Consider the following 13,859-nt stretch of genomic DNA (forward strand, 5'->3'; position numbering starts at 1 on the left):
AACTACCTGCTCCATGCCCCTCCTGCTCCATGCCCAGAAGATGGCCAAGATGCCCTCTCTCTCATCATCTGCTTAAGGTCATAGAATCAGCATTGCTGACAGATGGCCATCTAGCCTCTTCTTAAAAACCTCCAGGGAAGGAAATCTTACCACCTCCTGAGGATGTAGGTACTTTTGAGGAAGAATAGGTTATAGAAGTTTGAAGCCCTGACCCAGATGGCCCAGGCCAGCCTGATCTCGATGAATCTCAGAACCCAAGCAGGGTTGGCCCCCCCTGGAATACCAGGGTTGCTGTGCAGAAGAAGGCAACAGCAAACCACCCTCTGTTAGTCTCTTGCCTTGAAAACCCTATGGGGTCACCGTAAGTCGGCTGCAACTTGACAGCACTTAGCATGCGCACAGAGGTTTGAAACAGCGGAAGGGGGGGGGATGCAGCCGTTCCTGAAGGGCACTGGATTTCAGTGGGCTGTGGTTTCATGTCAAGGAATTAGGATTGCAGGTTCGGCTAATACCTGCTTGTGTGTGTAACCCCCCCCCCCCCCGCCCAAGACAATAAAAAGGTCATTCGATGCTTTTGGGCAGTTTAATTTTCATTTCTGTCTGTACTGGCAATTTGGCATGAATTTGGGCTGCACGAAGGCCAAAACAAAAAAGAAAGAAAGAAAAGCGTCTTCTCCCTCTCGCTCTTTTTGATCTTGCTTTCTGATGTTTATGTGACGGAGCGTTAAAAAGTAGGTCAAATCTTGTTTTCTTTCCCCCCTCCCCCCCCAACTGTATTGAATGTCAGCAAGTTGTATTTTCCAAATTGCTTCAAAATGTGGCCTCTTAAAAAAAAAAAGAAAGAAAGAAACTTACCGCTAAATAAAAGCACGTCCTGTCTTTCTCTCCTTGTCCCCCCCTCCATTACAGAGCCAAATCTAAAAACGGGGGCCGCTCATTACGGGAGAAGCTGGACAAAATTGGCTTGAATCTTCCCGCAGGCAGAAGGAAAGCTGCAAATGTGACGTTACTGACATCGCTGGTGGAAGGTCAGTCTCTTAGAAAAACAAAACAAATTTCCCCAAAAGCTTCTCTGGGCAAAGGACAAGGGTAACTTGAAGACCAAATGAAGGTGCCCTCTTCAAATCATTGGGCTGATTTAAGAGACTAACAACAGACAAATGAATCCTCGGTTTCTAAAACCACCGTCAGGCGGCTGCCCAGTGAAGCCATGCAAAGTATGGGTTGTGTGTTTGTGTGCGTGCGCATGGCTTGGAATGGAGGTTACATATGTTATAAGAAGGTCTGGATCTGAGGCTGAAATTGTGTCAAAGATTATAAACGAGGAACCTTCCTTGACGGTCCTAATGGAAATATGTTCCTAAATATTCGAACCATTTCACCTGTTCGACCAAATTGCCTCTTCTACTCCATTTGAAGGGGCTCCAAGATTTTGCAAAGACCATAATTTTTTATTTTTCAAAATTCAGTGTGAGACTGTTAAGGTCACAATAATCTAAGAAACGAGACAGTAAACATTTCAGGCCTGTTTGTGTGAGTGAAAGCACCACCGCATCATCCGCATACAACAGTAATGGCACGTGAATTGATCCTAATTTTGGACTATGGCAATCTGAGGAGCACAGAAAAGAAGCAAGGTTCCTTGACAGTCCAAATAAGGAATGGAATCAATATAAATACATGCCTGCCATAAGAGTATTGGGTCCAGCAAGGCTAGGTATAAGTCCACTAGCACCTTAGAGACCAACAAGATTTTCGTGGTATGGAATCTCCCTTCATCAGGTACAAGTAGGAATGGCGATACCTGAGCCCTTCTATCCCAGTCTGAGGGTAGGAGTGGCTTTGCAAAGAAGGAACTCTGGATGCAGAGGTACAATGCAGAATGCAATCAGCTTGATTAGAGCAGAGGAGAAATGCTTCGGGGCAGAAAATTAGCATCTGCAATGAGATAAAGAGTCTTATGTCCCCATTCAACCTTGGAGTGGTCTATTGTTCTGAATTTGTGAATGAACTCAAGTTCAGCCATCTTTGCATTATAATTCCCCCTTGAACAGTCCTCTGTTTGAGGACTGCCGCTCCTAGGCCTCGATTTCAGGCTGAAAACCTAGATGTCACAAAAATAACATTGACTTAATTCGAATTTACCCCCTCCTTATGGCTTGACATTGACATTTAGGCCCCACTTCATGTTGTTCTCTCCTCCTCTATTTAATCCCCCCCCAACAACAACCCTGTGAAGTAGGTTAGGCTGAGAGAGTCCAAGATCACCCGGTGAACTTCCATGGCAGAGTGGGGATTTGAACCTGGCTCTCCCAGATTCTGGTTTGACGCTCTAAATGCTATGCATGGACACTTATGTCCTCCATACAAGCAAAAATCAGTTGCTTGTTAAAAATCTGGAATATACCTCTTTCATAATTTTAATAGGTGAGATACCCTCTCCTCTTCTGGATTCATACTGGATATTCATAGACAGCAAGTTTCCTTGTAGGGTCTAAGAGCTGGGGGAACTTGGGTTGTAAATCATGCAGAGGGGCAGCGGGCAGCCCCTTTCTCAGCAGAGAGGGAGCCTTCCTGTAACTTCAGGCTCTCCCTCATGGGAGAGGGGTGGGCAGCCTGCTACTAGTGGCCAGCCCCTCTTCCCCTTTGCGGGTTGTTTTTCAGTATTTAACTTTTTGTAAAGGCATGTGGCTTTGGAATTGCTGCTCAGCTGTGTAATATCTATGGGCCACTGCAAAGCTTCAGTGAAGGTTACCTGAACTTAAAAAATCAGTGGTTAGGGAGAGGATAGAGGTTGTCTGTGAGAGGAGTGTGTAAGGTTGCCAACCTCCAGGTAGTAGCTGGAGATCTGCTATTACAACTGATCTCCAGCCGATAGAGATCAGTTCACCTGGAGAAAATGGCTGCTTTGGCAATTGGACTCTATGGCATTGAAGTCCTGCTTCTCCCCAAACCCCGCCCTAAAAACCTCCTGCCGGTGGTGAAGAGGGGCCTAGCAACCCTAGGAGTATGGGACTAAAACTTAGAGGAGTATGGGTCTACAATTACTACTACTGGATAGGGTAGCGATAGGTGAGGAACTGTTCAAAGCCAGAGTGCTTATTCTGATAGTGTTGAGCCAGCGTGGTGTAGTGGTTAAGAGCAGTAGTTTGGAGTAGTGGATTCTTAATCTGGTGAACTGGGTTGGTTTCCCCACTCCTATCCATGAAGCCAGCTGGGTGATCTTGGGCTAGTCACAGCTCTTTTACAGCTCTCTCAGCCTCACCTACCTCACAGGGTGTCTGTTGTGGGGAGGGGAAGGGAAGGTGATTGTAAGCTGGTTTGATTCCTCCTTAAGTGGTAGAAAAAGTCGGCATATTAAAACCAACTCTTCTTTTAATCTTGCTTAGGGAATGTCCTGAGAGACTTAACAGTGCAGTCCTTAAGAGTCACGCCCTTCTACTTCCATCCAGGTCAATGGGTTTACGAGGGTGTAACTCTGTATTTAGAGCAGCCTGAGCTCCTCAGAGCTTGGAAGCTAAGCAGGGTTGGCCACAGTTAGTGCTTGGATGGGAGACCACCCAGGAAGATGAGGGTTGCTACGCAGAGGAAGGTGATGACAAACCTCCTGAACATCTGTTGCCTTGAACACCCCATGGTTGGGATTGCCATGAGCTGGGTATGACTCGACGGCGCGTTCTTCATGCAGCTTTGTTTAGGATGGTGCTGTGTTACACCCTGGAGCAAATGACTGGCCATTTCTCAGGGGAATTCCCAGAAACCTTCCTAATTAAAAATAATAATAAATTCATTTTAAACGTCCTGACTTTTAGGTAGGAAACGGAAGGGAATGCAGCTTGTAGTCAGATCTTTTTCTTTCTTTTGTTTAGTTTTAGCTGTTACCTTCTCAACAAAAAGTTTTCTTAAAAGGTTGCTTTAAGCGTTGCTTAAAATGTTTTAATATGTTATATTGCTGATTATCTTTAATGTATTTAAATATGATGTTAACTGCCCTGAGCCCTGCTTTGCTGGGGGAGGGAGAGATATAAATAAAAGTAGTAGTATTATTACTACTACTACTACTTTGTAGAGATGCTTCAAACATTACTTTTTAAGTGATACGCCTAAAATCATAAATGTGTGTGTCAGAATGTGGACACAGAACTGGGTTGGCTGTGAATCTTCGTGTGGTGTGTAAAAGGACAGATGGTGTGCAACAGTGTCCAATATTCACACTGTAAGCCACCCCATGCAATGAAAATCAGTGGCAGCAATCCATACAACCTAGAAGCAGCCTAGAAACAACTTAGAAAGAAAACTACTCTTCAATCTTCCAGTAAAAGCCAACTACAGCCAGTGGGGGACCCAACCATCCTCCAAAATAGCCTTCCTCCTCCAATGGAAGAGCCACCTGAGTTAGAGCAAGACTCCTTAGATTGAAGGAAGGCTTCAAACTTGAGCTAGGGTTGCCAACCTCCAGGTGGTGGCTAGAGATCTCCCGCTTTTACTACTGATCTCCAGGCAACAGACCAGTTCACCTGGAGAAAATGGCCGCTTTGGGAGGTGGACTCTATGACATTGAAGTCCCTCCCCTTCCCAAACCCCTCCCTCCTCAGGCTCCACCCCCAAATTATCCAGGTATTTCCTAATCCAGAGCTGGCAACCCTAACTTGAGCCCAAAGAAGAGATGGTGCAGAAGTATGTAAATTAAAAAATTGCATAGTGGAGTGGTAGGATCCACCCCAAAAACCTTCAGACTGCAGGGATGGGGTTTCTGACATAATAATATTTTTATTATTATAAATTATTATACAAAGGTATAATGCCTTTGGAGTCCACCCTCCAAAGCAGCCATTTTCCCCAGGGGAACTGATCCGTTGCCTGGAGACCAGTAGTAATTCTGGGAGTTCTCCAGGTCCCACCTGGAGGCTGGCAACCCTAGCAGGGAGGGAAATGGGAAGCACTAGCAGAGGTTTGCTTGATGGGCCGGTGTGAGCCAACCTTTATTTCCTGGAAAAATGTGTTTTGGAATTGGGATCCCAATAGGGTTGCCAGCTCTGAGTTGGGAAATTCCTGGAAATTTAGGAGGTACAGTCTGGGAAGGGATGGGTATAAATAGGGTTGCCAACCTCCAGGTGCTAGCTGGAGATCTGCTGCTATTACAACTGATCTCCAGCCGATAGACATCAATTCACCTGGGAAAATGGCCGCTTTAGCAATTGGTCTCTATGGCACTGAAGTCTTTCCCCTCCCCCAAACCCGTCCTCCTCAGGCTCTGCCCCAAAAACCTCCTGCTGGTGGTGAATAGGTACCTGGCAACCCTAGGTATAATTAGGGTTGCCAGCTCTGGGTTGGGAAATGCCTGGGGACTTTGGGGGTGGAGCCTGGGGAAGGCAGGGCTGAGGGAAGGAGGAACCTCATCAGGGTATAATGCCATAGAGTCCACCCTCCAAAGCAGCCATTTTCTCCAGGGGAGCTGATCATGGTTGCCAGGAGATCAACTGTAATAGTGGTAGAGCTCCAGGTGCCACATGGAGGTTGGCAGCCCTAGGTACAATTCCATAAAGCCCACCTTCCAAAGCAGCCATTTCCTCCAGGGGAACTGATCTCTGTTGTCTGGAAGTCAGATGTGATTCTGGGAGATCTCCAGCCACCACCTGGCAATCCTAGATCCCAGGCAGTTCTGCTTGCGTTTGCTGCTTTTTGAAGAACTTGGTGGTTTGGGTGGAGAGTCCAGAGTCTTTAAAACTGCACAGTTGCTTTGCCAGTGATTTGGCTGGGAGTGCCGGAGTCCGGAGTTGATTTTGTCTGGTTCAAGCTGCCTCAAAAACGTAGGAGGGTGATACAGCAAGCTGTTAGCGATCCGTGCCATTTCCATGGCTGCCTGTCTGCCTGCCTTCCGAATGTCAGAATTTGTGTTCAGTCAAACTGCAAAGTGTAATATTTTGCAAGCACGTGGCATTCTGCAAAAATAGGCAGAGAGCATATGCCAGTTATAGGAGAAAAAGCTTGCATTTGGCTAAGGATGGGGTGGGGAGCAGGGGGGCAACTGTCTCGTTGCTTGATAGGGTTGCCATCTCTGGGTTGGGAAATACCTGAAGATTTTTGAAGCAGAGCCTGAAGAGAGAGGGGTTTGGAGAGGGGAGGGACTTCAGTGCCATAGAGTCCAATTGCCAAAGTGGCCATTTTCTCTAGGGGAACTGATCTGTATTGTCCTGGAGATCAGTTGTAATAGTAGATCTCCAGCCACCACCTGCAGGTTGGTGACCCTATTGTTTAACACAGAGTACATGGACTAGGCCTCAGTCCTGAGAGTGGTTTCTTTGCAGACTTTGCATATTTTGAGGAGCTTCTTGCTAAAGCCCATTCTTGGCTTTCTTGATCAATAACAAACGTCGCCCTTCAAGTATATTCTTTGGGTCAGAGTGTGAGGCTGGGAGGGAATATCCAGTTCTCTTCATCCTATTTCAGTCCTACTTAGGGTTGCCAGGTGGCTTGGATTGGTGGGCAATTGCCTGCCAATTAGGGTTGCCAGCCTCTAGGCACTAGCTGGAGATCTCCTGCTATTACAACTGGTCTCCAGCTGATGGAAATCAGTTCACCTGGAGAGAATAGCCGCTTCGGCAATTGGACTCTATGGCATTGAAGTCCCTCCCCAAATCCTGCCCTCCTCAGGCTCTGCCCCAAAAACTCCCACCGGTGGCAAAGAGGGACCTGGCGATGCTAACGCCAACCCATCGGCCGGCTCGAGAGTGGGGATCTCTGCATGCTCCCTGCCCCAGCAACCTCCTGCCGGAGGAGAGGGGTAGACCTGGCAAACCTAGTCCTACTCATGAAATAATGTGTGCTCTCAGAGAACTTCTGTCTGCAAAGATACTAGGATTGCCAGCCTTCAGGTGGGGCCTGGAGATCTCCTGGAATGACAGCTAATCTCCAGAAGACAGAGATCAATTCCCCTTGAGAAAATGGATGTTTTGGAGGGTGGACTGTATGGCATTATACCCTGCTGAAGTCCCTCCCCCTCCAAACCCTGCCCTCCCCAGGTTCCACCCTCAAAATCTCTCAGAATTTCCCAATTTACAGTCGGCAACCCCCGAAAAGTGACCTTTTCAAAGGTGTTCATAGCCATCACACCAATTCCTCAATATTTGGGAGTGGCTTGTGTTTGCTCTGCTTAGATTTCTTACTCCTTTCACTGGGTCTTGTTTGTTTTTAAATTCTGAGGTTTGCATACACACGGAACGCACCCATTCCTTGCATTGCTGGCCCTGTGTGTGTGTATGTGTGTGTGTAAGTAAGAACAAGAACTGCCAGCTGAGGATATCGCTTCATGCATCTGACAAAATATAATGTGAGCCACGATAAGCTGATTAATTGGTTAGTCTAGGGTTGCCATCCTCCAGGTGGGGCCTGAAGAGCTCCTGGAAGCTGATCTCCAGACCACAGAGATCAGTTTCCCCTGGAGAAAACGGCCGCTTTGGAGGGTGGACTCTGCTGTGGTTCCTCCACCCCCAAATACCCAGAAATTTCCCATCCCAGGGTTGGCAGCCCTAGTCTTTAAAGGTGTCATCAGTTTCCCTGGTGTTGTCTCTCTCTGTTGAATTTGGATGGCATGAAAAAAATGACGCTAGAGCCTGGTGAAAGACAGCATTAGAAATAATCTTAAATTAGATTTGCTCATCTCTATGGGCTACAAGGTCGCCAACCTTCAGTTGTGGTTTGAAGATCTCCCAGAATTCCAACTGATCTATAGATGACAGATCCATTTTCCCTGGAGAAAATGGTTGCTTTGGAAAGTGGGCTCTCTGGCATTATACCCCGCTGAGGTCCCTCTCCTCCTCAGACCCCACCCCCAAATCTCTAGAAATTTCCCAACCTGGAGCTGGCTTGAATAGAGCATGGGATAAGACAAGTACACATGAACACATGAAGCTGCCTTATACTGAATCAGACCCTTGGTTCATCAGTCAGTACTGTCTACTCAGACGGGCAGTGGCTCTCCAGGGTCTCAGGCAGGGGTATTTCACATCACCTACTTGCCTAGTCCCTTTAACTGGAGATGCCAGGGATTGAACCTGGGACCTTCTGCATGCCAAGCAGATGTCCTACCACTGAGCCACAGCTCATAAGAAAAATCTCTCTGTCTCACTTCCAGGTGAAGCTGTACACCTTGCTCGGGACTTCGGCTACGTGTGCGAGACGGAATTTCCTTCGAAAGCGGTGGCTGAATACTTAACCCGGCCGCATCTGGGGCGCAACGAGATGGCAAACAGAAAGAACATGCTGCTTGCTGCGAAGTAAGTTCCTTTGTTCGAATGCAATCATGCCAAGGACGCTCTGGAATTTCCAGAGGGCTTACAAATCCTCTGATAAATAGGGAAGGGAGAACCATGCATGTCGCTCTGAGCTCCTTGGAGGAACTGTGGAATAAAAATGTACTAGGTGGTCCTGTAAGGATATTATTTGCATATTGCAACTGGGGATTGGAGCAGTTTGTCTAAGACGACCTTTTGAGAATATGGAAGCTGTGACATCAGGACCCAGGTCCTGTAGCATCATAGCTCACAACTATTACACTCCAGTAGCTGTCTTCCTCCAGCAGCAGATCTCCCCAGAGCTTGGGGAGGGACTTCAATGCCATAGAGTCCAATCACCAAAGCAGCCACTTTCTCCAGGGGAACGCATCTCTATCGACTGGAGATCAGTTGTAATAGCAGGAGATCTCCAGCTAGTACCTGGAGGTTGGCAACCCTAAAGGAAGGCAAGTCTTCCTTCAACTCTTTAGGTCTTCTGAAGGGGACCTTTGGATGATGTTTCCTGATTACTGTTTGTATCGGTTTCTGCTGCTCTTATTGGTTAGACATGGTGGTTGCTTTTTTAGCCTGCTTTGTTTTGTTGGTTTTGAGTCACTATATTTGGGTGCCCTACGTGGACACAAAGCCAGCTAGTTGGTATGGGGAGTGACTTCAGTGACAGTCTAATTGCCAAAGCAGCCATTTTCTCCAGGTTAACTAGGATTGTCAGCCTCCAGGTACTAGCTGGAGATCTCCTGCTATTACAACTGATCTCCAGCCGATAGAGATCAGTTCACCTGGAGAAAATGGCCGCTTTGGCAATTGGACTCTTTGACATTGAAGTCCCTCCCCAAACCCCAACCTCTTTAGGCTCTGCCCCCGCCCCAAATCTCCTGGTATTTCCCAACCCGGAGCTGGTAGCCCTAAGGTGAACTGATCTCTATTGGCTGGAGATCAGATGTAAAAGTGGGAGGTCTCCAGCTACTACCTGGAGGTTGGCAACCCTACCTTCCTTCCCCAAAGCTGGCACATTGTGAGGTAGGTGGGGCTGAGAAAGTTCTGAGAGAACTGTGACTGGCCCTAGGTCTTCCAGCAGGCTGCATGTGGAGGAGTGGGGAATCGAATCCGGTTCTCCAGATAAGATTCTGCTTCTCTTAACCACTACACCGCGCTGGCTTGCTCTCAAGAGGGTCCCTGCTTGCAGAGCCGGTTTGATGTACCAGTTAAGTAAACTGCAATTCGGTGAATGAGATTTGAAAAATAAAGTGCTGTCAAGTCACAGCCAATTTATGATGAACCCTGATGGGGGTTTTCAAGCCAAGAGCTGCATTAAGGTGGTTTGCCATTGCCTTCTTGCATAGCAACCCTGGTCTTTCATGGAGGTCTCCAATCCAAGTACTGACCACAGCTGACCCTTCAAGTTATGACAAGCTTGGGGTATTCTGGGCTATTCATACTGCTCTGAGCTTATAACAGCCACAAAATACTGAAAATGTATGAACAGCATGCTTTTGGATGATGCTGGATGGCCCAGGCTAGCCTGATCTCATCAGATCTCAGATGCTAAGCAGGGTCAGCCCTGGTTAGTATTTGGATGGGAGACCACCAAGGAATACCAGGGTTGCTGTGCAGAGGAAGGCACTGTCAAACCACCTCTGTTAGTCTCTTGTCATGAAAACCCCAAAAAGGGGTCGCCATAAGTCGGCTGCGACTTGATGGCACTTTACATACATGGAGCCTCTTTAGGAGCCCCATGGTGCAGAGTGGTAAGCTGCAGTACTGCAGTCAAAAGCTCTATCCCGACGGAAGTCGGGTTCAGGTAGCCGCCTCAAGGTTGACTCAGCCTTCCATCCTTCCGAGGTCGGTAAAAGGAGTACCCAGTTTGCTGGGGGTAAAGTGTGATGACTGGGGAAGGCAATGGCAAACCACCCCGTGAAACATAGTCTGCCTAGTAAACGTTGGGATGTGACGTCACCCCATGGGTCAGGAATGACTCGGTGCCTGCACAGGGGACTACCTTTACCGTTTTTTAAAATTGAGCCCCTTAACCTAGACATAACTTAGGGTCTCGTTATGTCTCAATTTGGTCCTGAGAGCTTGAATCCAGAGAGCCGTTCTTATGTATTCCATCGGTTCTTGTGTTCAATCTGTCTTTGGACTTTCCCTCTTCAGGCTGAGGGGTGAGTTGAATGTTCACGGATGCAGGGGCCACTGACCAACCAAAGCGGCATAGTCTGCAAAACACTTTTCCACATGAACTTGTATAATGTGCCACTCCCTGAAAAAAAAAATAGTGGTTGGTAGATGTGGGTCAGAGCTGTGTGTAGCCCAAATCCTGCCTCAGGAAAAGCCAAGCCGGTATTTGTGCAAATTAAGCAAACCTTTCTGAAGTGTATATGCTGCTGCTCCTAATTATGGGGAGTGGCAGTGAGGTCTGAAGCGCCATCCCCCGGCTGTTGGGATTCCCACCCCACCCCTTCTGAAGGGTTGCCAACCTACGGGTGGCACATGGAGATCTCCTGCCATTACATTTCATCTCCAGACGACCAAGAAGAAAATGGCTGCTTTGGAGGGTGGTGACACAGAAGCAATGTTGCAAGGTGTCATTTATCCACCAAGAAAATGGCTGCTTTGGAGGGTGGCGCTGTACCCTGCTTGCAGCTTGCACTTCGTCAAATTGTTTGCAAGGCGAAAAGGTCTTATGCGTTTGCTTGGAGCCGAAGGATTGGGGATGGAGGTCACATGGTTTGGGTCAGGGCCATGTGGGAGAGGAAGCGGGGATTTAATCCTTCACGACCAGCTCAGTTTTGCTAAACAGCCATCTTGGTCCAAAGGATGTATTGCATATTGTCGAAGGCTTTCACGGTCAGAGTTCATTGGTTCTTGTAGGTTATCCAGGCTGTGTGACCGTGGTCTTGGTATTTTCTTTCCTGACGTTTCGCCAACAGCTGTGGCAGGCATCTTCAGAGGAGTAACACTGAAGACACTGTCCTTCAGTGTTACTCCTCTGGAGACACTGTCCTTCAGTGTTACTCCTCTGAAGATGCCTGCCACAGCTGCTGGCGAAATGTCAGGAAAGAAAATACCACGACCACGGTCACACAGCCCGGATACAAGAACCGATGTACTGCATGTTGGCTGATGTTGGCAGACTACCACTTTCAAAGCAGTGAGAAATTTTGCATGTGTTTCTGCACATGTTCTTTGTTTTGGGTCAGTACGCCAATTTGTTCTTTTAGCATGGTGGTTAAAATGTCGATGGGAAGCAACCAGAGCTTTTGTGGCTTCTATGGTTCAGTAAGTTAAAATTTATTGTTATGGCATTAGCCAGGAATAAAACCCATTACATGGCTCAGTAAAACCCTGGCAAGTTTAAAAGGAACCATACAAATTAAATACTGGTGGCGTTATGGTGTCCTTGGGGTGATTTTTTAAAGCTATGGTGTTAGATGTGTCTTAAAATACATTTCTACTTCTGCAGACTTGGGAGCTGGTTTAGGTTGGCTGAATGGTTGAAATCTGTAGCTGCTTTGTATCTCAATTAAAGGTGTCCAACATGTAGAGTCGCCAGCCTCTTGGAGGTGGCTGGAGATCAGAATAACAACTGATTCCTAAGCAACCTCCACCAGCGGAGGTTGGCAACCAGCTGGAGGTTGGCAATCTGGAGTGCTGTCTTTGGGATGTGTGTTCCCAGTCCTTGAAGTTGGGGTTGCCAGGTCCCCCCTGGCCACCAGTGGGGGATGGGGGGGTAGGGTTGCCAGATCCAGGTTGGGAAACTTTTGGAGATTTGGGGATGGAGCCTGGGGAGGACAGGGAACTCAGTGGAGTACAATGTCATAGAGTCCACCCTCCAAAGCATCCCTTTTCCCCAGGGGAACTGATCTCTGTACTCTGAAGATGAGCTGTAACTCCAGGGATCCCCTGGTCCCACCTGGAGGCTAGCATCCCTATATGCAGCTTCCTGGTGCTGAGGTTTGTTGCTTCCCTAATGTGACCTGAGGATGGGCAGAGTAGGGTTGCCAACCTCCAGATAGAGATCTCTTGTTATTACAACTGATCTCCAGCTGAATAGAGATCAGTTCCCCTAGAGAAAATGGCTGCTTTGGCAATTGGACTCTATGGCATTGAAGTCGCTGCCCCTGCCCAACCCCAGCCCTCCTCAGGCTCCACCCCAAAAACCTCCTGCCAGTGGTGAAGAGGGACCTAGGGCAGAGTGAAACCTTCACTCTTATCACTCCCATTGGGTGACATTTTCTCCCGGGAAGCCCCTCCATCACTTAGCTTCTGCCTCTACGTTAAAAAACAACAACTTGTATTTGAAAAGGCACTTGCTCTTTGGGGGTTGTTGTTGCTCAGTTTTGCTGCTGTGTTTTTTTATGTGCTGTTTTGCATGGCTTTTAAAAAAGAGATTGTATGTAGCCTTGAGGGCTTTATGGCTGGGAAAGCATCAAAGAAATTTCTGGAACTGAAAATTCTGGGCAATGCCAGGGAGAATCCTAGAAGCTGGGGAAACAGCTAAATAAGACTTCCAACACAATCCAGCTAAATAAGACTTCCAACGCAATCCTAAATAAGACTTCCAACTCTGGCCAATGCCAAGGGGAATCCTAGAAGTCGGGGAAATAAATAAGACTTCCAACCCATTGAAATGAATGGTCTTAAACTAGGGTAATTTTCTTTAGGATTGCAGTGTTCTGGTGATCAGAGGGGAGGATGGTATCTTCTCTCCCCCTCAGCAGGTTCGAATCCCCACTCTGGCATGGAAACATGCTGGGTGACCTTGGGCCACACTCTTACCCTTGACCCTAGCGAGTATTTAGATGGGAGACCTCCAAGGAATGCCAGAATGGTGACGTGGAGGCAGGCAATGGCAGACCACCTCTGAACATCGCTTGCCTTGAAAACTAATGGGGTCACCATAGGGTTGCCAACTGCCAGGTAGTGGCAGGAGATCTCCTGCTAATTCAACTGATCTCCAGCCGATAGAGATCAGATCACCTGGAGAAAAATGGCTGCTTTGGCAATTGAACTCTATGGCATTGAAGTCCCTCCCCTCCCCAAACCCCGTCCTCCTCAGACTCCGCCCCAAAAATCTCCCGCCGGTGGTAAAGAGAGACCTGGCAACCCTAGGTCGCCATGAGTCAGTTGCGACTTGATGGCAAAAAAAGAAAAGACAGGGTAAATTGTGCAAATTCAGAGGCATTGGGGAATTGCTTAACTGAAATTCTGGTTTCAAGGCTTTAAAAAAATTACACTTTTATACCACCTATCCTCCAAAGAGCTCAGAATGGCATACATGGTTCTCAGTTAGTTTGCTCTTTAATGTTGACAAGGCTGCCTTTGTCCTGACCATGTCGGAAGTGAGGCATTTGTGAGGTTGGATCTTGTGACTTCCTTCCATCCAGACTCTTCTTCTTCATTCTCCATTAAAGGAAGTCTCTCCCCCCCGCCCTTTGAACCTTGGTCACCCCTTGTCTAATCCATCATCTTTCATTGCTGTGTCATGCTGGCTCTTAATTGGTTGTTACCTTGGCACAGAATGGGTTACCTTGGCACAGAATGTGACTTCTACGTGCAGAATGCACA

At 47.6% G+C, this 13,859-nt stretch overlaps 1 protein-coding gene across 3 annotated transcripts in view; it reads left to right on the forward strand.

Moving 5' to 3' along the window:
* Window positions 1-13,859, forward strand: part of TFAP2C (transcription factor AP-2 gamma) — a 37,580-nt gene that overhangs the window by 22,600 nt on the left and 1,121 nt on the right. For all 3 annotated transcript variants that reach the window (XM_056844130.1, XM_056844129.1, XM_056844131.1), the window contains exons 5-6: window positions 910-1,028; window positions 8,135-8,276. In XM_056844130.1, coding sequence (XP_056700108.1) covers window positions 910-1,028; window positions 8,135-8,276 — 261 coding nt within the window. The remainder of the gene's footprint in view (window positions 1-909; window positions 1,029-8,134; window positions 8,277-13,859) is intronic.

The sequence above is a fragment of the Euleptes europaea genome, chromosome 2 (assembly GCF_029931775.1).
Source record: "Euleptes europaea isolate rEulEur1 chromosome 2, rEulEur1.hap1, whole genome shotgun sequence".
Lineage (NCBI taxonomy): Eukaryota > Metazoa > Chordata > Lepidosauria > Squamata > Sphaerodactylidae > Euleptes > Euleptes europaea.